The sequence below is a fragment of the Perca flavescens genome, chromosome 17 (assembly GCF_004354835.1).
Source record: "Perca flavescens isolate YP-PL-M2 chromosome 17, PFLA_1.0, whole genome shotgun sequence".
Lineage (NCBI taxonomy): Eukaryota > Metazoa > Chordata > Actinopteri > Perciformes > Percidae > Perca > Perca flavescens.
In genome coordinates, this window is record NC_041347.1 from 10,932,887 (window position 1) to 10,958,608 (window position 25,722).

General features: G+C 40.3%; 1 protein-coding gene across 1 annotated transcript in view; it reads left to right on the forward strand.

Moving 5' to 3' along the window:
* Positions 1–15,047: 15,047 nt before the first annotated feature.
* Positions 15,048–25,722, forward strand: part of plpp4 (phospholipid phosphatase 4) — a 31,667-nt gene continuing 20,992 nt past the window's right edge. Inside the window, exons 1-2 of the mRNA XM_028604190.1 lie at positions 15,048–15,133; positions 20,263–20,371. Coding sequence (XP_028459991.1) covers positions 15,048–15,133; positions 20,263–20,371 — 195 coding nt within the window. The remainder of the gene's footprint in view (positions 15,134–20,262; positions 20,372–25,722) is intronic.

A 25,722-nucleotide genomic window follows, 5' to 3' on the forward strand; every position in this document is an offset into this window, starting at 1 on the left:
TCTTTGTATTTGCCCTTGCTTGTCAAGCTGCCTGTCTGTTTCAGGCCTCAGGAGGTGCACTGACCTTAAGTGACTGGCCCAGTCTGTGACGTTAGGTTGACCCTGTGCTATCAAACAGGTAATGCCATGTACTGTAGTCATAATAGCTTGGTGGGCACCCCAGGAGTCACACATTTCCAGAGTTCAAAAAGTTCAATCTAAATGAAAATAGATATTTAAAATTTGGAAAAAACAAAAGCTGAAAATTGCAACAGAGATCATTTTCTCCTGCGGTTAGCTAGTCAACATATAAAGGGAGTATAATGAGATTGGTGCTATTTTACTTTTCTTGTAATCTGGAGCAAATCAAACAAGAGCTTAGACAAATACAAAGAAGCCATTTCTTCCTTGAGTGGCTGTGCAGCGGAGCTCTTGTCCTCAATCAATCATGTGTTTGTTTCCCTGCTCATAGTTGGACACTTGAATAAACATATGGATTCCAGTAAATATAAGAATACTGGCTCAAGGGAGAACAGGAGACAAAGCAAGAAGGATGCATGGACAAAAATAAAGAGACAGAGGTGGAAGATAAGATGGCGGACGTGGAGTTAGAAGGATCTAGGTTGTTTAGAGATTTTGCAGATTAAAACCTGAGGCATAGCCAATAGAGAGGCACCAAAACCACTCTGAGAACTCTTTATCAGGGCAATCTAAAAGCTTCGCGATGGAGCGATTTGACCAGGGAAAGATCAGCTGTTTTACAGGCTGATGTACATAACAAAATAGAATAGATGTTTGTGCCAGGGGTAACAATTTGAATTTTAGCTCAATTGTCTCTTTTATTGCCGTAAATTATAGTGATTGAGAAGGACTTTTCTTTTATTGCATGTACTGTATTTGCATTGAAGCATGCCCGAATGTCCGATATGAGACGAGCTACATAGGGCTGTCCTCGACTAAAGAAATTCTTAGTCGACTAACACTTATACAATTTTGTCGACTAATCGATTAGTTGATTTAATTGACAGAGCTGTGCGCTTTGAGAGGTGGTTAAGACTAGAAAAGCACAATATAAATTTAAATTAATTAACCATCTGTAAAACTGAGTTTCTCCACAATTAATCCTGCAAAAGCACCACTTTAAATCTTGTGTTTACCATAAATGTGCTCATAAGTTTCTTGGAAATGAGTAATTAAGCATGAATAAGCATAAAAAATGACTAATCAACTAAAGAAATCTTAGTCGACTAAGACCAAAACGACCGATTAGTCGACTAATCGACTAAGATGTGGCAGCCCTAGAGCTAAATACCCTCGGAATTTTATGGATGATAATATAGTTGTTGTCAATTGATGTTAACAGCGCATGCTCGAAAACAACACCAGTCATCCCTCAAAACAGAGTTCGCCTCATCATCCTCTCCTCTCAGGGCAAGGCTTAGGAACAACCCTGGGATTCAGCCCAGAGCCTTGGCAAGGCTCCGAAAGCCTCGTGAGATGTTGGGGAAGAGTGCAATGTCAGGCCTTAGACTGTTTAAGAATAAGTGGATTGTTTAGCTTTCCTGTTAAAACTATAGTGTGCAACTATTTTATATTAATGAACGTCCGTTACATTCAAGCCATTGCCAAATGAGTTGATGCAAAGCTAATTAAGCCTCCACACAGCTCTCTGTATTTCTCACTAGGGCTATGTTTACGAAATGGTGTAGTCTGGCGACTCTCGCGTGCAAAAGCTCAAGTGATGATAATTACCTCCATCGTGTTTTTTTTTAATCCTCCATGTCCTCCTTGGCTACTAGCAACTGTGTGGAGGAGGGGTGGGGTGGGGGTGGGGCGCGATCACCCGAGGCTTCATCATGTGGATGCAAAGACAGTGAAGTTGTCATTACTTAGAATTCCTCATGGGGGAGACAGAAACTATGCACTATAGCTTTAAGGATGGGGGCTTTTGCGCTCTGGTTTTGGGTAGTTAATCTAGTTGTAGAGGATTGGTTACAAAGTCATCGGGGCACATTGTCTCTGTACTTGATATGAACAAAAAACATATTTCTAATCTAAGAGAATGTATGGTGTAAAACATTAATCTTTAAGATGTCATTCCTGGTTGATTTGGCTTATCGTGACAGTAACAGCGAGTGCAGTTTAATAGCACGACAAACACTTATTGAGTGGCCTCTTTGTCAGAAACACAAAGAGCAACTGGTGAACCTGTCTACAGTGCAGCCAAACAAACTCTTGTTGTTTTAATAAAGAAAAACATAATTGCAACTACAATCTGATTTCATTCTGCACATGGCGCAAGTAGTTTTTTACATAAGAGGTCACAGTGGAGTTGGAGGAATGCAGCTGTTCGCCTGTAGCTCTTCATCTCACAGTTCACTGCGGCTGCTCCTTCTTCTCCCATTAGCTACCCCCTTGCAAAAAAAAGATCAGCTGACGAAAAAATGTCGACAACGGGTTGTGGTGCGTGCCAACCACATTGACAAATACATTGCATTTTATGTGACTGCTTCACAATTAAAGCCACCCTGTGTTTTGCCCGGCGTTGAATGCTCTTAATGTGCAGCAGCAGCAGGAGGTTGGGTTGTCATTAGCAGTAGCGTTATACAGCTCTGATAGGATGGAAAGGAAGCAAAGAGTAAACAATGAGGCTGTTATAGCGCTAGATTACATGCATGCATAGTTTTCCTGTTCAAAAAAATCTCTAGTGTTTACTGTAGGTGGGCAATCTGAATTCAGTGCAGGAATAGCAGACTGCGCCACTCCCAATAAATAGAATATATTAAGACGTAATTACAGAATATAAATACATTGAATGACTATTGCAGAAAGAAATGTGACCATAAATAGATTAAACAATTGAGTTTGATTGAATTACTTTATAAGTACATGTTTGTGGTAATGTACTGACACTAAAACACTCGTATAAATTATCGCAAACTTCACTGACCGACATTTTGAAAAACGTTGAGTAATCTTTAAATAGGATGTACAGTAAGTAAAGCTATTTCCTGAAAGGAAATGTTCAGCCAAAGGCCACAGGTGTGAGTGCCACTTTAAAGATTAATGAAATGGTGTTTAATATAAATCCCCGTAATCTGAAAGACTTGGTAATGCTGCCGTTCCCAATCCCCCAGAAAATGCACTCCACTCTGCAGCCCTGAAGCTTTCAGCTCTTTGTTTTTATCTCACTTGTCTGCATGCTGTAGTCCCAGCGGCTCTTCCCATGGGCAAAATCTCCAGCAAAAACAAGCTCACTCAAGCTGATTTTACAATAGCTGCACAGCGGGTAATGGCAGAGAGCTGAAGTAAAAGAGTTGCTGATGAAGAAAGCCCAACATCTAGCATTCAGAACCAGGCATTTTTCTCAGAAGCTGGTTGACCCCCAAAAAAAGGCACATAATTACTGGAACAGCTGGTGAGAAAGAGGACTCCAATGAATACCTACCTGTGTTGCTCTGTTTGTGACATTAAACCTCGAGTTTGTTTTGGTCTTCTATTGTGGTCAGAAATGACTTTTCCAGAATGTGACTCTTAAACTAGAGTAATCTGCTTTTTGTTTACTTTTTTTACTGCATGCGTGATTATTACAGTGTATTCTCTCGCCGTGTTTCGTAATTTTGGCAGCCAACATCTGAGGCACTGAATCACAGGTCGTGCAATCTGTAACCCTTATTATCTTGACTATGAAGGAAAAATCGAGATGTTCATGTTCATTTACTGATATTTGTCTGATCTTTGTCTGCACAGAGAGAACACCTTTTGTTGTACTTGATTATGCAAAATCAACCTGATGAATTACTTAGTTCATAGCTTTTGAAAAAAAGGCAGTCTATTCAGGGACATCCAATTAAACCAAACAAAAGAGAGCTAATTCGACAAGTGCAAGATGAAAGAATGAGAGGAAATACATAGATGGAAAACAAAGCCAGAGGTACAAGGTTTTTAAAAGGACTTGTGTGCCAATTTTAATTAGTGACCATAATGAACTCGATGAAAAAAACGATGAAATAATGGAATATAGAATGATGGAAAAATGCACAAACAGATAAGGCCAAATCAGAGATAAGAACAATTGTGTAAAGAAAGGATGGACAGAATGGAACTGTTTGTGTTTAGCTGAAGGATAGTTTGGATCAACAAACTCTGCAGGTGCTGTGACAGAAATAAGCATTATTCCAATGAGAGCAGAGGCAGCAGACTATCACCGCAAGACCAGGGATTCCATAACAGCCCAGTCTGTCACCGGTCTAAGCTACTCTGGCATTTCATTCTCCACTATCGTTTGATCAGCTCATTATGTCTCGCTGTCCCTGCTGTCATCTATCCAACCCCATGTCTTTATCCTTCCACGGGCATTAGATCACTCAGTTGCTCTCCATGGGCCATTTTCACCATTTCTTCTTAAAGGAAAACCGTTTTTACGGAGATTCCCCCGTGAGTCGATTTAGCCATTAGATGATGAAATGTAGGCAGAAAAAAATACTATTGGATGCACTGCCTTGAAATTGTGTTCAGATGTGCATGTCCCTGTGGTGATCTCATAACTTTTAATTTAGCACCATCATCAGGTCAATTTTTTTATTTTTCCAATACGTTGGTTTATGACTACAAGTAAAAGTCAGGAGAATTCCGGTTGATTTCAACACGTAGCTCTGTTGTTTGAAAATTTGGAGTGCTGTCAGTAGCGAGACAAACAAAAACAATCGGTGCTATACACCGTGTTATCCTCCTGCTAGCGTTAGCACCCGGGAGACTGAAACAGGGCAAGTTTTAAACGTGTTTTCAGCCTCTTAACATGTTCGAAATGTCATTACAAGTGCCTACCCATATGAAGTGATTCCTTCTGAGTGAACACAGTGAATCTGACTGCAGTAGAAGTGAAAGAAATACATGAAAGTTGTGCTAATCATTGACATATATAAAATGGACCAACAGATCCCGTTGCTCTGGACGGAGACCAGTGAAGGCTATTAGAAGCACTTTTCCGGAGATGGCTGCGCGTTACTGCGCAGCCTCCAACTGAGCTCGAAGACGTAGATGTGACGTGAGCAACCTGTCTGAAAGTTGTAAGTCTTCTGGTAGCTGTGCCAAGAGAAATCTAAATCATTCCCAATCTTGCAGACTGAGAGCGTAGGTGTATGTAAGGAGATAACATAGGCACAGGCTAATAATTGATAACTAAAATGCTAGTTAACATTAGTAATTAAACTTAAACGGCTAATGTAAGTTGAAGCTGCCTGCGAGCTTCTCCTGTACTATACGGTAATTCCTCTACTATGCGACAGTAAGTCCCATGGTTATGACACAATCGTTAGCCTATTTTTACAAAAACGTCTGCTACGGAGCCATAACGTGAGGTACAAGGTAATGGAGCCTTTTATACATTGTTGTGTTTCTTTCGAAATAAACAATGTACAAATAGAGTCTTTAAACGCTTCAGATGTAAAGTTATTCGCTACAAAATTGCGTCTGAGCTCCAATTATTCAATACTGCTATGGTATTCTCTTCCTCTACTTTACGGGAATATGCAGGTCATTAACTGCATATGGACCAAAATGAAAAGCTGATAGACTTTGGGGTCAGAGGTACTTGCAGCTGATGGTTTCAAGTGGGTGGGGGGGGGGGGTGGGGCGTAGCTAGGCGGAACGAGAGCGAGAATACTTATTTGTTAGTATTGAATAATTGGAGCCCAGACGCAATTTTGTAATTTTCTCAATTTCTGATCCGAACAGAAAAAAAAATGGAAAAACAGATTTGTCATGGTGGGAAAAATAATTGGATATTTGAACCCATTTTTTTGTTTTTCCAAATGTCCGTTTGTGCTTAGAAAATTGAACTGATAAGCGTTACACTGACCAGAATGGCCCATTTCAGAATAACTAATGACCTTTAGCTAACACTTTTATCTAAAAAAAGTTCCAGATAAACACTCACACACTGAGAGCAATTCGGCGTTCAGTGTCTTGCCCATGGACTCTTCGACATGGGACTGCATAATTCATATGTTATAATATGTTCTATTACTCATCTGAATCTGCAAAAAAATCAACTACAGCTGTCAAATAAAAGTAGTAGTAAAAAGTATAATATTTCCCTCAGAAATGTAGTGCAGTAGAAGTATAATGTAGCATTAAATAGAAATACTCAAGTAAAGTAAAAGTACCTCAACATTGTACACACAAGTATTGTACTTGTATTGTATTTGTTAGTTATTTATCACCACTGCTTGTGTAGTTGCAACTAATAAACTGGCCACTGTGATAATACACACAGAAAATAGAAATACATAGACGTTTACATAATTTTGCATATTTTTGCATAATTCTTGTGAGTTTATGACATCATGTCTAAAAAAGATTGAAGTGTTTCATCTTCGGTTACATCCAGTCTGCACCTGTATCACAAAAAAGATTTGGGAGAAACCGTAACCAATTTTCTCAACTAAATGGTGTAGTTGTTATTGACATGTATAATAATCATATTTTCTCATATTTTGTTGCAGTCTTCATCCCAAAACTGACTGAAATCCAAGCCCACCACCATAGCTCACATTACAAAGTGAAATTAAGAAAATGTATCAGACGCCGCCATGTTTACAGGGGGCAGTTAATCAAGAATCCAGTCATTAAGACCACAGTGACAGTGGGGATTGTGCTTATGCTGGTAGGCATTTTCCTAATTGAAAATGATATGCTGGAATATTACTGCTACTGTCATACAATTAAATTGTACATTTCTAATCCTTTGGAAGAAGTTCTTAATGCTGCAAGTTAATCTGTTTAATCCCATTTATTTCACTCCGAAAAAAAATAAATTCACATTCTTGATGTTGAAAATGAAAATCATGTCACAAACGATTACGAATATGTAGATAACACTTTAACAACTCCAAGCCCAGGAGATGTAATTGATGACAATAATATTATAGAGAGATGTATGACATATGTATGGTATGTGCTGTAGCCAGTACCTTTTGTCTAGAAATGTTTCATAAGAATGTACCCATTAGTCTAGTAAATCCTCCTGTCGGAGGAGAGAGAAAGATCCCTGCACTGCTTTACACTTTCTCCGATCGTGATATTTCTATTCTTACTCCATCTCTCTCTCTCACCTTCTTTCTCTGTTACTTCTTCTCTCCATTGCCCCTTTCTCAGGTATTTTCTTAGATCTGCTCCATTATTGTCATTTCCAGCTTTATACTCTTATCTGTACAAAGACAGATGAGGGGCTGAAGAGATGAAAGAGCTCTCCTCCAGCACACACACACACACACACACACACACACACACACACACACACACACACACACACACACACACACACACACACACACACACACACACACACACACACACACACATGCAGCAGTCTCCTGGCCCAAATCTCAAAATATATAACAAGCAGGCCCCTTCTGGAGTAGCCTTCATCGCATCTGTGTGTGTGTGTGTGTGTGTGTGTGTGTGTGTGTGTGTGTGTGTGTGTGTGTCCCTCTCAGGCCTCTGGGTTTTGCTGTCAGACCAGACTCTTTCCTTGATGACTCCTCTGTGGTTTCCTTTAGACAATGCACTGAAGAGTGATAGCTCACTTTTCGCCACAGCAGGGTGACTCACATACTGCATATAAAGTGTGTTATAGTCAACGGGAGGAAAGAGGTAGAGACATGTCTCCCTCAGCTTTTAAGGTAGGGAGACCATATTTTGATTTCCAAAAAAGAGGACACTTGGCCTGGCCTCGAGACAAATCCAGACAGGCTTCTCAGAGGTTAATGGACATGCTTTATTATGCCTCAATGGTGCAAAAATAACATCTAATAAAATAAAATAAAATAAAATCGGTAACAACCTGTAACAAAATAATACCTCTCTTTTAAAATAAATAAATAAATAATATGAAATAATGTTCTAAATATGACCTCTTCTGTGTTAAAAACGAAATATCTCTTAATACCTTGTGTGCAAAGCGCCAGTCAATTTAAGTACACGCTTGATGGTCCCATGAAAAACAGTGAAAACCCGGAGGCCCTGGACAGTAGGTAAAAAGTGGATATGTCCGGGCAAAAGAGGATGTTTGGTCACCCTATTTAAAGGTCCCATGGCATGAAAATTGAGTTCCCCCAGCCTGCCTATGGTCCCCCAGTGGCTAGAAATGGTGATAGGTGTAACCCGAACCCTGGATATCCTGCTCTGCCTTTGAGAAAATGAAAGCTCAGATGGGCCGATCTGGAATCTTCTCCTTAGGAGGTCATAAGGGGAAAGGTTACCTCCCCTTTCTCTGCTTTGCCCGCCCAGAGAATTTGGCCCACCCATGAGAGAGAGACATCATGGCTTTCAAACGAGCAAAGTGGCAGTTGGTCAAGGCCACACCCCCACCCTCCACCCCCCCCCCCTCCCCTCTCCTCCTTAATAGCTACAGACACAGAAAGGATACTAAGGAAAGCTCATTGTGGGACTGGCTCTAGTGTCTGTAATTCTGAACCAAGGCTGAATTTTGGGAAAGAGACTTCAGATACAGTATTAGGGGACCACTAAGGTCTATATAAAAGCATCCAAAGAACACCATGTCATGTGACCTTTAAGGTAAACAGCCATTGTGTTTTGTATCCATTGAATTTGCAAGTTTGCTAAAGCTGGGAACAGGCTTGGTTGTTATTGATACATTTAAAGATCAGACCCTCCTCAGCTCATTTTATTACACAAATATTTTAGTCTTGACAGCCGAAGGAAGCCCATATTTATCAGTGGACACCACACTGAATGACAGCTCAACTATGATTAGAGTTGTGTCATAAGTCAAACCCCAAATTCTCATGCTGACTTCTCAATGACGACTCCATTCCTTTCAGGTGAAAGCCGTAATGGGCTGGGGTGCAAAATAACAGTTCACAGTTACCTTTAAACTAAAATAAAACAGACCCTTCATTTATGCTATTTATATTACATCACTAATTCAAACACATTTCAAATGCTGAGCCAAAACGCAGAGCCATTTATAGTTATTTTAGCTGTGTCACTTTACTGTAATGCAGCCGTTGAGACCAAGTAACAGCAGTTAAAAGCCCTACACTGCACACCCAATTAATACTGTACCTACACATCATTACAGGTCGAATTCCAAAGACTCCCAAAACGACACATACGGCGCTTTTAATTACTGCCACATGGTGGCGGTTTAATCAAGTGACCGTAGTAATGTGACCATTCTATTTAACCCAACGGGGCGCAATTTTAAACACTTAGTAAACGCTGGGAAATGGAACTACTTACATTTAGGCAACAAAAATTAAAATCACAGGTGATTTCAATTATTTTGGCTGATAAGAGCTCTTTTCAAAGCTGCGTGGGTGTGTAATGCCTGAGAGAGGGCTTGATTGGCATTTTTCTCTTTCTCTCATTTTGTTAGCTTTGTTGCCTTTATCACCTGACCGTATTGATTAAACGTGCCAAATCAGCGAGCTAAACTACGGTAACTTAATTCCCGGTGTTTTAAGGACACTGGCATGCTGCCTCTTTCACCTTGAGCAGTAGCTTTATCTCATTTCCCCCCCTCCGCATCCGCCCTGCAACCCCCCTTAACAGTTTGAAAACCCCTGGTTTAAACTGATTTCCACCAGATTGTCAGAAGCCAAGGATATAAGGTCTTATACTTTCTTCTTCTTTTTAGCCATCAATCATTTCCAGAATGTCTGTTTATTGGGAGACAATATTCTGCATCATGCGATTGACAAAAGAGGTAATAAAAATAGGGCGCTCCTGAGCTGGCTGGGTCCCACTCCGTGACACTCTGCCCACGCCACATGGCTTCACCAAGTTGTTTCCTTAAACAGGTTGATCAGCAAGAATAAAAGAAAACACCTATTTGAGTGTACAGGGCTTTAGCAGGGATTTATCCTTACATCCCTGTGTGTTAGTGGCATGTGCAATGGAAATATTCTGATTCTTCCTACTCTCCTCGGGTATTGTTTGTTTGCACGTGCAGATTGTGGAAATCTAAAGCAACATCACCCTCCTCAGGAAAATGAGAAAAAAAATCAAAATGACAAAGGATATTAAAACTCATGACAGAGAAGTGTGCTTGACACAAAACAAACAAATAACCAGGAAGGGGAAAAAATGAATTCAAGCCGTAGCCATGAAACTTAAATAGCCTGAGGCAAGGAAAGTGGGAGAACATTCAATACACTTCCTAATACAGATCAGCAGATGTATTGCAGATCCATGAACGTATAACATCACTTTGTGTGTGTTTGTGTATTTGTTCATGTATGTAGGAAGAAAAAAAAAAGAGTAATTGTGTATCGAATTGTCTTCAGTTTGTATCTGTGAGTGTGACAGCATGCATACATGGTTGTGTTCCCCAATATGACTAAGACAACATATACTCATTCCAACAATGAATGAATATATAGTACATTGAGTCATAGAATTTACAAGTAGAAGTGTTGTGTTTAATGAGATTAGGTCCATCATCATGGGGGGAAAAAAGGTTGTGTAATTCAAAAACAGAAATTCCACAGTTATGTATAAAAGAATACATTAAATGATTCTGTGTTTCTGCGTCAAAAGTCTTTTAAGGCAAAGCAAAGGTATTTCAGTTTCCTCTGGTTCACCAGGCGATGCCCTGTGTGTGTGTGTGTGTGTGTGTGTGTGTGTGTGTGTGTGTGTGTGTGTGTGTGTGTGTGTGTGTGTGTGTGTGTGTGTGTCGGTGGGCATCCATCAGTGCACCCTGGCTACTGACGCTGCGTATTTTCACCCCCGCTTTGAATGAACAAAGAGCACGAGGCTGGAATCGCTCTCTTGTCGCTGTCGACTTTGATATTTGCTAGGATGAACAATGAGCATGACAACACTGATAAATGTCAGCCTTGTGTCCCAGTACCACATCTGTGTCCACCAGCACTGCAGGTGAATGTGATCATTCTGTGTATTTCTTGCCACCTCGCTTCCTTCCTCTTTTTTTTTTTTTTTTAAACAATCCAAGCATGGTTACCCTCAGGCCTTACTTTATATACAAAAAAGTAAACACATGCACAGCCGCAGTTTCTTTATATACGTTCTGTTGAAATGTGAAACCTTTTTTAACCATTTTAACCTCTGTGGTGACCACAGGTGTCAGTTATTCTGCCTGCAGATTTCATTATCCGTGCCTCAGCAGTCATGTTTTTATGTTTTAATAATCGTAATTGTCAAAGCAAGGGAATGTATTTAAACACACATTTGACCTGCAGATTTAAACATTTCAAGGTTAACTGATTAATACATAATTCCCATGTGTGTTCACACTTCAGTGACTGGTTTATCTAAAGGTTGCAGGATAATTACAGAGCACAGGGTTGAGCGTAGCTGGAAAAAAACTCTTGTCCTAAATGTACAGTAGGGGCAAATAGTTTAATTCCATACCAGTTATTAAAGAAACAATCCACCATTAAACAAATAAGCACAGTTAATAAGCAGTCTTGTGTCTTGTGTAGACAACAGTAGAGGTCGTCAACAGAGTGCCGAACTAAAACCTCAGTGATAAACATCAGGTATGGCTGCCAGGTACTTGGCAAAACACAACTTTTTTTAAGGATGCTGTGGAAATCCCTTTTTCCTACCTAACACTGCAATTTATAGTTAAAGCAATAGTTCATTCCACTATGACTAGTCATCATCATGCATAGTGGAAAAATAGGAAATGAATGGCTAAAGTTCACGTAGATGAGAAGGAAAGTGGGGTACACCAGAAAATTTAACAAGACTTCATTACAGAAGTACTCCTGTGCACTGCAGTACTATATAAGACCGTCCAAAGTTTTTTTTTTTTCGTATACAGTACAAAAGATCGAGAGAAAGCACACCACAATTGATGATTCGACTCCAATGGGCCGGTAAAGTCGATGCATTCACTCAGCAAGCTCAATGACTGTAAGCTAACACCTGTGGAGTATTTGCAAAGCCTGCTGGCAAATCATCTGCGCGTGGCAGCCTGGCTCCTTGCTTTCCCGCTGTGGGTTGGAAACTTATCTCGCACGCCCACCCCCACCACCTCCGCCACCACCACCGCCGCCAGGCTTCCTTGATTCCCGAATCCCTCTGTGTCCCCTTGGATATGTCCTGCCAGCTTCAGACCACTGCATTTCCTAATGCCTCTCTCAAATATGTGTCTCTGACCTTTCTCACAGTGTCTCTGGGGCTTTTATCGGGAACAGACACCTGTATTCTGACCAAGCCAGCCCTTGTTTGCTTCTCATTATATACTAGCTTCTTTAATATGTGAATGGATAAATGGCTATTGAATGGCTATTGAAATTAAAATGACCCTGCATTTTTCACTTTATCCCCCACCAGGGTTCAGCGTGACAAGGATGACATTTTCTTTTTTTTCTCTCCCATTTAGCCAAGTTGAGGGGACATCTCGAGGGAAGCCAGAGCTAGCTGAGTGTCACTCAGTATCTATCCCACTCCCCTCCTCTCTCCCCTGCCTGTGACAGGACTGGTGCTGTGCTTTCCGGACACGTTCGGTCAAAGGCCTCGACTTTTACCACGAACACAAGAGACAGAGAGATGGGATGTGACATTTATTGCACTCGCAGAATTCTGACTTGCATAGCAGAGTACAGTATGAGAAGCCTCTAGGGAAATACATAATGTCCTTTTTGAACACGTCCCAGATGTTGATTGAATGTGATTATAATTGCTATGCATTTTGCTGCAGGGCAAATTCAGATGAGGATATTCATATTATGAGTGTAGTTTCCCTTAGTTGTGTCTCCAAACTTCAGCCTTTGAACCCGATACCATAACCTGCCACACAACCTCACCTTCACGCTTAATACCTTCTGTTTCTACACATTCCCCCGCTGTGTGGTTCCTTTCCAGCCATTTAAATGCAGCCTCAAATGTCCTGGATTCAGTCTCCTGTAATCCTAAGGCAATCTTCTATGTAGATTGTTAGCATGATTGAAACTTCCATTCCTAAAAAGCACAGCTGTCCCCAGGCCCTCTACAATTAAAACATAAACACATGTTAGTTGCCAGGGCGGCAGTGCTTTGCTCTGGTATACGGGTCCAATAATGAATCAAATAAAACAACATAATTAAATCAAGAACGTATCCTTAGTCCGTCAGTCGGCTCCCCTCTTTCTCCACTGTGACCCACCTCTCATCCAATCTCGGTGAATTTATTAAATCGCAGATACTCCGTGGTCATCATTATTTTAATCAGGCCGAGCCAAAGGAGTTAGATTGGATTTTGCAGGAACAGCAAACGCAGGATTTATTTTTCTGTGTCGAGTAAGGAGCGGAAACTTGAGCAAAACCTGGGCTGTACTTTTTCCTTTCAGCTGTGTTTATTGGGTTATGTTGTGGCTGTGTGATAAACCGCAGCTCACCTGTTGTGACTCTCTTCTACCAATTGTTACAAATTTCTCTTCTGGTGGTTAAAAAATTGTGACTGAGCACATTTCTCAGATGCACAACTCTGGAAAAGCTGATGTGAGCTGAGTTGCGCTGTGAAAATGTAATCCATTTAATGTACGTTTGCAAAATAGACAAAACGAATGGCCCACATTACTTATTATTAGATGCACTTAGTACCTTGTAATAGAACCCTATACAGCAAGCTGGCATTTAATGTTGTTTTTGGAACACTAATCAGTTTCTGTTAACTCTGTATGATTTGCCAAATAACACAACACAGTAGTTCAACATTTTGGGGAATATTCACTTTCTTGCTGAGTTAGCTAGTAAGTTCCATACCACTCTCAGATCTGTACAGTCAGTATGAAGCAAACAGTCAGCACTTGCTGTGCTTAGCTTATCACACATTATATTGTACCTAAAAGGTTAAACAAACAAGATATAATTTGTTAGTGAGCTTTAGAGGAGCTGATAGGCAGATTGTTTGCCTTTGGATAAAGCCAGGCTGGCTGTTTCCCCCTGTGTCTTTATGCTGAACTTGCCGGCTGCTGGCTGTCGCTTCATATTGAACGGACAGATATGAGAGTGGTATTGATTCTCTCATCCAATTCTCGGCAAGAAAGCGAACGACATTTCCCAAAATGTCAAACTACTCTTGTAATTTATGCCTTTAACTAACATTCTATTATTCTGATTGTAACATGATGCTAATGCTGACTTACAGTGCCTTGGTCCTTCTACGCCACCCTGCCTTCATGGTTCTTCATGCAAACATTAATATATGCACTGTGTCATCATCATCTTTGTAATATAGCACCTTTAACACCAAACGTGTGTTACTCTTCACCAATTTAAAAATAGAAGATGACAGAAACCAAACTTAACAGACTGAGACCAAACACTTTGATAAAGCCATCACATAAAGCACATCAATTACTTAACGACTTAAGAGAAAAAAGGAAGAAAGGAAAAAAGAATAAAACAATATGGTCAGACTTTAAGGTGTCCATCCAAGCAGTTTGTTGCTGATTTGTAGACACAGACAGGCCGCCGCCACCCACCGCTGGGACCCAACTCGGCCAGGAATAAGAAAGCCAGCAACCAGTCTGCTCAACAATTCTCTCTCTTCACATCTCTTATTATTTCTGCTTGAATCCCTCATGTATTTCTACCAATACAACACACCGAGGCCCAAGCTCTTCACCACTGACCATTTAGCTTTATTGACCAGCCAAATTCTCCAGTTGGATTTGATGGCGAGTAAGAGGAGGAGTGGGACTTTACCAGTGGTAAATGAACCAGAAGATGCACTGAACAGAGACGGATGGGAATTTCCCCCAGGGCTCTTCACATCCACTCATCCTAATAGCTTGTAAATCTCATAAATCACTTTTTCAATAGCTCCCTGCTATATGATTAAATGAGTGGATAAAATAAGTAGAGGGTGACGTGTGGGTGCCATCAGAGTGAGAGAAAGGCTGTGATGATTGCCCACCTCTGATCTGATCTGGAAGGAAAAGTAAGTTCAAATTCTGTCCCAGATCTAGCAGATGGTCAGCTCCAATTCTTTCTCCCTCAGTCCCTTCTCTAAACCCACACAGCTCGCTCCTATTGCCCAAATGTGCACATCATGAGAGTGCAAATGCAATCAAATGTCAATTGACACAATGCCCTGCGTCCTTTTGAACGTGTCACTGGTTGCATCTGGCCACCGTAGCGCTCCTGTGAACAGCAGCGGTGAAAGAGTGACAAGGTAAGGAACACAGCTCAACCTTACCACTGGGGAAGGACCAGACTTGCCCCGAGCTAAATCTTAGACATCCCAACAGACCTCTCGCTCTGTCGGGGGCTCTGCACCTCTGTACCATGGACATTGCAAAGCTCCCTCGTATTTTCAATTTCTTTTGAGGCGTGAAGGTCACACGCTCTGTCTGCTAAAAAGAATCAAACAAAAAAAAAGGATCACACTTTATTCTTAACCGTCACATACACACAGTACAATGTAGTGAAATTCTATTACTGCATTTAACCCATCCTAAGTGTTAGGAGCAGTGGACAGCTATACATACAGCATCCGGCGAGCAACTTGGGGTTCAGCGTTTTGCTCAGGGACACTTTGACATGTGGCCAGAGGAGCCTGGGATTGATCTGCCAACCGTGTGGTTGAGAGGCAACCACTCTACCTCCGAGCCAAAGCCACCCCTAACTGAGCTATGCAGCTGTGGAGCTGCTCTGCAGCCTCCTGAACCTATAGATAAACGCTGTGTGACCGTAGTTCAATAAGGACTCTCGGTGTTTGGTTCTCGCTCAACCGGCCCCTGCTAGCAGATATAATGCGATCGATATAGATGAAAACTCAGCTCCCGTTTGGATATATCTGTGATAGGCTGATGCACGAAAATACACACAGACAGCAACACACTCAATCAGCCAAAAGATTACTTTCACACTTAGTTTAGTGAAACTGAGAGCTTGCCTGAAGTTAATCCAACTAAGCTATTCCACTCTTCTGTATGCGTCATTGCTTTGTAGCATATCTTAACTAATTAAGGAGGAATTTCTAGATTTTTCTTTTTTTTTACTTTCTGTCGTTGTGGCACAGCAGAAGATATGTATTCCCAAGGCCATAGCCACAGATTCTACCCACAGTGCATAGTAAATCAAGAGCTTTTAATCATCTGCTCTTACTGTTCGCGACGCTGCTGCATGCTTAATCTCCGAAGCGTTTCAACAATTCAGTTTTATATCCTCGGCTGTGGCTGCACTCGTCGAAATAGAATATACATCCAGCAGAGATGGATAGGAATCGGTAATGATATATTGGCCCAAATTGCAGAGTTTTAATGAAGAGGATTAGGAAAGAGACAAAAAGCTAAAAAGTTCCTGAGTTAGAAAAGGTCAGATGTGAAGATTTAAAGTCTAAGACTTAGGCGTAGTTATGGGCTGCTCTTTCTGTAAATTGATGAAAATCAATGTGGCGTATCGCGTACCTTGTGGTCATTGAACATAAATGTCCCCTACAATTAAACCATTTACAGAAAAATGTTGCTTCCCACCACTATAAAACTAAAATATTTGAAAAGTGTGATGCCAACAGCGGCTATCTAACAACTTCACACATTCACCTTCTAACCCGTGTCAGTTAATCTATAATGTTTTGGCCCCTGTATAAGCCATTATGCCTTTGCTCAATAATGTCTCTACATGGAGCAAACCGAAGCAGATAAAACAGAATGAGGTGCTCCCCAGGCAACCAGCAGGCGGTGCTGAGTTAAGGGCTTTTTTTTGTGTGCCTTGTGTTTATGGGCACTTAGAGAGCTCATCTATTATGGCTAGAGTTAGATAGATAGATAGTTAGATAGATAGATTGTTGTTGATCCGTAAAAATGGGAAATAACGGTGTTGCAGCAGCAAAATATCAGACACACAGCACACATACAGAGTATACATTAAATAATAGGGAACAATATACATGAAATAATAATTGACTACGACACAAGCAATATTTAAAATATATACAATTTGGAAATAAAATGTACAACTGTTTAAATAGATATAGATAAACTTAATGTGCAAAAAGAGTTGATGTCAGAAGGCCTTGGATCTCTTCGTTGCACTGATGAGAGTGCGGTCCTTTTCTACACTTTTTTTTTCGACATGGTTGGTTCTTCTCACTATTTCTTTATTCCCTTATCTGTCTCTTCTCAATGTCTCTATAGCTCCTGCTCTCATGGTTATCTACAGAAAGTGTTGAAAGGCTTTTAAGCTTGGAAATAAGCAGAAAAAAGGGGAGCAAACATAACAGAAAATTTGCCACAAACAAAAGTCCTAAATGATACTCCGTCTGCTGTTATGCAGGCATTTCGCCTGTCTGAATGGGCCAATTCTGTTTCTACTAGAATGCAGCCCACATCTCCTTCCATCCTCTCTGTCTCTCTCTTTGAACAAATGTGATTACAATTATTTCCCAGCAGGATAAATTGGGGTGCATGCTGTGTATGTCATTACCTCTCCAAGCTCTGACATTAGCTCTACTAATGTGAATGTTCTCCACATTATCCTTCCTTCCTTCCCAGACAAATGCATACTCCGTCACCACCAGCCTGTAAATGATGCGCTCCCAACTGCTTTTATCTCAGCCTGTAAATTACAACAAAAGTCAAATTCATTTCCACAAAGGCCAGACTCGTCTATCCACGGAATCAAGGATGAAGACTTGATTAAATCCAACTGTGTTTCACGTTTGGAGCCTGGAGCCCTTAAAGTGCATCTAAACCATACTGGAGTATTTCTTTTACTGTAATCATGACGGTTGGAAAAGAGAAGATGAGGCAAAAAAAAAACTTGAGCCAAGGGAAATCCTTTGAGGACGGTATTGATTTGTTGGAGGAGATTGGATACACATTATCCAAATGTATGGAGGAATATTATTACATGTCCAAAAGGCATTTCAATTTGGAGCAAGTCATCCTCCCCAGCAATGATGGTGAAAATATCTGAAAATAGATTGCCATGGTGAAATTTGAGGTGTAGCATTGCAATCTGTAGTGCATCCTTGTGAGATGGACCACAATCGGCTTTTTTTCCTTGAAGGAAGGTCGAATCAGGCTCCTTAGACCAAATTGTGGTCACTGCTACATATTTTCTTGCCTTTGTTTAGCTATTTGAGGTAGCACAATTTTAATTACACAATGTACATACATTGAAAAACTATTCCAGAAAAATATTGACGAATGAATCAAAAATGGGGTTTGATATTATGAAAGTCTTTAGGATTTTAAATTTTAAACCTGATACAATGGCCCATGTTTCATATCCCACTGCAGAAAGTTTATGCATGCTATACAGGCCAGTCATTAGGAATTACGGACAGGGATAGAGTATTCCAAATTTGGCCCCTCATCCACACCCACTCTAATACCAACACCACCCAAATTATGCAATTCCAAGACTGTTTAAGGGACCCCAGTATGCAGAAATATTCAAATACACCATTTTGAAAAATGGCAACGCGGCTTTTTCCCTCGCCGAGAGTAAGCCTAACTTTGGAGCATTATTTAGCCCCTTCCAGACTAGCTTGCATGACATGGTTGGTACCAATGGATGCCTTAATGTAGGTCATCTAGCTTCCTATGATACTAGTATCTTGACTCTAGCTTTAACACTACAGCAGGATTTGCTTCTCTGCCTAGCTCCTCACCGCTCACACATTCAGCCTCACCTGTCATATCTGGTGCTTCTTCACACTTTTTTTGGGCCAGAAATTTGACAATTGCCTCTCTGCTCTTTTTTATATTATTTTTCTCTCTGTACCCTTTTTTTTCTTTTTTGATATCCTGATTTTTGGTGAGACATTCTGACTTAGCTGGTCAGTTGCAGTTAGGGTTACATATTTACATTAGCAGCATGCGTGTTCTACACATCTGAAAATGTGTTTTACAATAACTACAGGGGGTGGGGTATCAATGTGGGCTGTATCATGTGTTTTAATTAAACAAATGTATCATGTAAATACATATAACTTGTATTGTCAGTGACATACAGTAAGTCAGTAAGTAAATTGTTGTACTTGATCCCATGAAAGAGTTAACCATAGACTTTTGCACGGGCCCCACCTGGGCCAGGGTCATCTGTACCATTTGACGGCAGGCCTCATGCTGTGTGCATTCTAACGTGAAAGCAAATATTGTGAAGATGAATTGTATAGTTACCTTGGGGGAGTAAATGTGTTTGCCTCAAACTCATTACTGTAAGACATCAGGGGTTGGATGCAGAAGTCTAGCAGAGTGACATGTAGACCAGAGCTGTATTTAATGACCTGAGAGCTCTCTCTCTCTCTCTGTGTGTGTGTGTGTGTGTGTGTGTGTGTGTAACATTTCCTGTCAGTGATTTCTGAACAAGAGAACTGCAGAGAGGACAAGCTGGGAAAAGTGGAGTAATTCATGAAGCATATTGTGTGGCATTTGCACGGTCATCTTTTGTTTGCCACATACTGTAAATGTAATGAGGCTGAAGTGAATCATGCACAAGGAGAGAATGCCAGGGATTGCAGATATTTACTATTTTGGGATTTGTTATTTTAAGGGATCCTAGAATTGTTAGTGGCTGTACGTTTTTGCGGATTTATTTTTGAACTTACATGGGCCTGTTCTTCACACACACACACACACACACACACGCACACACGCACACGCACGCACACACACACACACACACACACACACACACACACACACACACACACACACCAAGATTAGTCTTCACAATTCTGTTCTGCTATAACACTAGCAATGCCTTCCTCGTTCCCCATTTGAATACCAAATTCCCCCAAAGAGAGTAATAGTTTTAACATTTTGTTGCAAGGAGACAATATCCTAGCAACACACAAAAAATAGTATTATATTAATAATATTTGGATCTCTTCATGGCTCTAGTAGGTACAGTATCTCACAACCCCAACGGTGGAACAGAGCAACCTCTTTTTTTTTTGCAGTGACAAAAATACTTTGTTGAGACGACAGAGAACAAGGTCGTGTCTGACAGATCACTGGGTGGCCAGGGAGGGCTGGAGGAAGCAGCAGCATGCTAAGTTGTTCCCACTCAGTAACAGTGTGACACAGCAGAGCTCTTCAGTGGAGGTGATCTTGGGTGAAGTTGCCCTGCTTATTTGGCCTCATGTCCAAACCCTTTTTTTATTGTGCCCTGCAAATGTCCAACGTCCCCTCAACCAATATACGTTCAAATAATAATAATGTGCTAATAAACTAACATAATAAAATAAAATAAAAGCATGACCAGACTGTGCATCAGGATGTGATACCTGATACGGTGAGTTTGAGAACATGAGTAACTGACCAGTGTACGTTTGTTCTTTTGCCACAGATTTACAGAGTTTCTGGAGCCCTTTGAAAGAGTGATTCAACCAGAGGAACTTTGGCTCTACAAGAATCCTCTGGTTGAGTCAGACCACATTCCCAAGAGGGTCATGTTCGTAAGTACCTGCTCTCTAATTATGCATTCCTCTTATTACAGACTTGATTGCCACTAAACACTCTGCTTAATTCTTAGTAATCTTTGTGGTGCAGAAATCCTTCATTTAGGACGATCAATACGGCAAAGCCTCTTCTTTCCACTCTCGGGTTGAGGCCTGAATCGTGTTGATAGCTATGAGAAGAGGCTTTACAGAACTGTGATGATTAGTACTTACAATGTAAATAATGTTCTCTCGGACAGAAGTGGGCGATGAAAGGTTCAGCGGGATTTCTTACCGATACGGCAAGAAATGAAAACATGTTTTTTTCTCTGGCTCATGCTGTACCTGAAGAATCTCTTGGCAAACACATTTCACACATTTCTTTTGACAGTGCAATCACTGGATTCAATACACTTGAAATACAGCATAGCCTACTGGGAATTACAGAGCTAGTTCCAATAATGTTGTGAGTCATACTGCACATTGTTTTCATACTTGGATGGCACCAAATGGTCTTATAAGAGTGATTATATGAAATATGACAACACCCACGATACCAAAACAAACAAGTTGTTGTTATACCGGAGAATACTGCACTAATAATATTCCCATCTGCCACCAACATAGACCATCTTGTCATCATGTTCGTTATTTATTTCAGGGGCCACCGGAGGAGTTATGGGACCTTAAATCAAAATAGACTTGACCCTCCCTTCACCAGTGATACATTTTGGATGACCCTCCCAAATGATTGGGAAAAAAAGAGATGACCCTCCCCAATATTATATTGGAGCTGTCTGTATGGGCTTGTACCTTGTACCTGTATTTTTACAGCTGTCACGTATGTAACTAAACCTCTGCATTCTGATCTTACGCATCACACTCCTCTGTTCAGTAGATTTACTCACTAACATTGTTGTGGAAACACAATAACCATGTAAACTAAATGCACACTTCCTGCATTACTGCATTACTTCAAATACTAAGTTACTCATTTGTATAAACATGAAATAAAACAATTAAACATTGAGACCATTCAACAAAGGACACTGGTTGCTATGGACTCGTCACTAGGCTTCCTCAGTCATAGTATATTTTAGCATAGGTAAAGCTGCCGAAGCTGAACATTATCCAGGATATTTGAGGTGGGTATGGATGCAGCCTGCAGACCTCCCGTCTCATGCCCTTCCGGCTGTTGGTATCCGCAAGCTTCGACTTATCAAAATAAAAGCTTGCGTCTGGTTTGCTATGTTTTCGTACTATGTTTTGGATGTTTTTGAACTAAATAGTATGGCAATCATGCTAATAAATAACATTATTTAGTTACAAAACAATGGAGCTAGCAAAGCAGTTTTGTGTTTATATGTGCAAGCGGGATTTATTCAGTTTGGGAAATCCCACGGTCTATAAAGCTCCAGCTCAAATTGTCTGGCTGAGTAAACAAGGAGGGACCCATCTGCTAGCGATAGGGGCCGAGACTGTGAGAGCAACATGGAGCTACATGGATAAATATGCATCAAACAAGCCACTTTGAAATTTTGCTGTTCTCATGAATACAAAACTTGGGTGACCCTCCCCCTTAGACTAAAATAAATTGGATGACCCTCCCATCAACAAAGAATAAAAAGACATGGCCCTCCCCTATTTTCCTCTGGTGGTCCATTCCATAAATACCAAACAAATCTTGTTTATTCTCATCCAGCTAATTTGGTTCTTTGAAAGCAGGTGGAGTATTGTTTTGAAAATCCTGGATGAAGTTAGCTTGGCTAACAGTGCGCTCTTATCTTAACCATGAGCAGCATTCATATGATTGGCTGAGTGCTGATCATGTGACATACATGAGGTAGGTGTGAGAACCGTCCCAGCATGCACTGAGGCTATAGATTTGTTTATATTCTTATTTCATCTTTCTAGTTGTTACTGGTGTCATTTTGTTCTACATTGTGCTCCACAACGTTTCCTACTTTCTGTACTGTTAAACAGTCTACGGTACGAGTGATGTTGTGTGTGAGGTCCTCCTCATGGACTAGCAAGACCCTTTTAAGTGATAATCATCAGCCTGTTATGAAAATGAAACCCCACTAATATCTCTTAAAAGCAGCTATGATTGTATGACAAATTAAATGCCATACAGTATGTTCTGGCTGGTCTTTGTAACAGTTAGAATCTTTAAGTTGAGTTTATGCCCTATACACTACTGATTCTTTGTTGTTTACAAACTTTTATTTATTTTAATTATATTAATATTACATTTATTTAGTTCTGTCATGTATAAGTATAGGTACGTTTTCGTCATGACTATTTAATTGTGATAAGTACAGATCATGTTGAGTTTAAAATCCTCATTTAATCAACTCTTTCATTATGAATCTAATAAAGAAAGCCATTTGTATGTGGTCATTAGAGGGTGACACAGGAATCAATTGTTTCTCCCATCCCATCCCAAGCCCACAAAAATACTCCCGTCATATCCCGATCACGTGACTGCATCTCCCCAAAAAGATCCTGCGAAAGTCCTGCAAAATCCCTAGAGAAAGGCTCCCTAATCCCGTCCCCTATGTTGTCTAAAGTTATCTGCAGGCCTAGGCAATTTCATTACGTAATTCCTAACGGAGATCTTCTCACACTCAAAACGCATTTCTCCGTCCCGTTGATTTCTATGCTCTATCCGTCCCTATCACGTTACCAACAGTGAAATTGACTCCCGTACCTTGGGACTCCCACGGCAATACCGTGACCAGCGGGAGTCCCGAAAAATTGTCACCCTCTCGTGGTCATTACTTCATGTATGTGGTTCATAGTAAACCATCTGGTTCATGATCCAGCTAAGTGTCAATAAGCCTGCCCATTTGCAGGTTTGGGTTTATATGATATACAGTATACAATATAAATTAATCCGGCTTTAAAAAACCAAAAAAAAAATCATGTGTAATGTCAAATCGTCAACATTTCAATCTGGATAACTTTATTATCTACGGGGCTCAGAGGTCACAGCACCAGGACGAAAAAATAGTTAGAACATTTCCAACGGTTCTGTAACTTTAAAAATAAATGGTGACCGTTTTAACCTGAACATCCAGGCACTAGCAGCAGAATGTGCTTCACATGAAGCAGAACTGCTCATTAAATCTGCTGTAATATGAATACCTTCATATTGTGGTTTCCATACTGGTGCACAAGGGCAGAAATTGAGTCCTGATGATGATCGGGTGACCCTGTTCTCTTATATAATAAACTCTTTTCCCACCCCATCAAAGAGTGATCAAGCAATCTTTCACAGGCTTTACAAGGCTGCTGCCCTGATGTGTGATGGGTTTGCATGACGTGGTGAATTTTAGCTGAATAATCCACAGTTACAGTTATTCTCTGACAGGCTGATATGTTTAATTCTGTACAGCTGGACAGCGCTCGACTGACTGGCGCTTTACTCCATCCTGTGCTCCCCCACACACATCAATCATCTCATTATGTACAGAAAAAGCTTCAGAGTAGGTGGTAAGCACTAACTGGCACTCATTTCAAGCTAGAAATAATAGCAGGTCATGTATACTTTAGTATATGAAATACTTGTCCCCCTATATAAAAAAAGGCTGAATAAATGTAAGATCAACAGTAGATACTGTAGCTTTGCTCCACTTAATGACGTTAAAAAGCATTCATGCCAGACCTTGATCATAAATAAAACAGCTTTAAATTGTTCATCAAAAAATGATAAGCATGTGAAAGTGCATTAATTTTAGCCTCTACCAATCAACCAGAAAACTCACATACACACAAACGCCTACAATTCTGCATGTCTGTGGTGCTGAGCATCCAGCAAAGGAGGCAGTGGATCAAATATTGCAAGTCAAAGGATTGAATTTAAATTTCTTTTGAAATTTAAAAACATGCTTTTTAAGTGTCTATTATCAGCAGCGCAACATTATTGCGTATTGTTAATACCATTGAAATAGTTACAGTGATATATACCCAGTTTAGATGCAAATACACCCATAGGAACAGTGTGGCACAAGCCGTAAGATGAAAATCTGGCCAAGACATTCAAATATCCTCTGAAAAGATTGCCCCCGAAAACGTAGGAAAAGACCCCAAATATGTTGGTTAGGGGTACATAGACCTTCCAATATTAACACTATTAAGAAAACATTGAAACTTTGCTTTATAACTTTACAATATGTTACATTACATCCATTAAGGTATATTTTAATGCAGAAGGCTATAAGGACAACTAATAAGTAGGAAACAGTTTCTCCTGGGTTGGACCCTTGTTGAGTTAGATTGACTGGACTATAAATCCCTGAGCTGATAGCTACAGTTTATCTGAACTCTATTATTTCTTACTTCCTTTTTCAACATGCTTCATTAAAAATGTTGACAGTTGAAAATATTAAAAATATCAATGGATCTTTGCTAGTGGCAGGCCACTAAATAATGAGTGGGAGAGAAAGTCCCCCCCCACACCCACACCCACATGCCTCTTTTGGGAAAATGCTCCCATTGCTGAGACCCAACAGTCAGGCTTCTTCAATGTCATTGCACTGACAGTAGCCCTGAAGGTGTGGAGAATTTATCTGTTCATTAAAAATAGTCCATGGAGGGGATTTACATGAAGCTACATTATGACTCACTGTGACCTTCATTAAGATATATGCTGTATTAGCCTGTGTGCATCCTCAAGAGAGTCACTCTCTGTGCTTGTTATTTATTGTTGAACCCAATGATCTTGGAGTACTAACCCTCTGATCCGTAAATCCAAAGGTCACATTATGTGAAGAGACTAATAGTGTAGCATACAGCTCTCAAATCAGCGCCTATCAAAATCTCATGTTTCAGGAAATCTTTGCCATTCCCATGTTCTACAAAATTCATGTAATTCACAGGTAAAACAAATAATTAGCATGTCCAGAAAAGATATTCAGAATGAATCTAAGTATAAAACAAACTAAAATTGATTGAGAATTATTTGTACCTGACAATAGCCTGCATTATTGGCAGTGAGAAGAAGTTCCCTGAGAGCAGCAAATGTGAATATAGTCCACCCTCCAGGCAGAGTTAGGTTCACTAGGTTACAGTTATTCACATACCAAGAGAAATAAAAAAACAAAAACAAGCAATAACTGACATTATTCTTGAACAGGCATTTCACGTTTAAACAGATGCACATACAGAATGTAGCTTTCGAAAGGGAGTGTTAAGTGAACATGCCAGATCATCTGGAAATGGGAAAAAGATCATAATAAACCTTAAGGCCACATGCCAAAAATGCATCTCTTTATTAATGAAAAGACATGAATGCTCATTTAGAAGTGTCTTAAAAAAAAAAAAAAAACATATATATATATATATATAAATATTATGAGACAAGATAA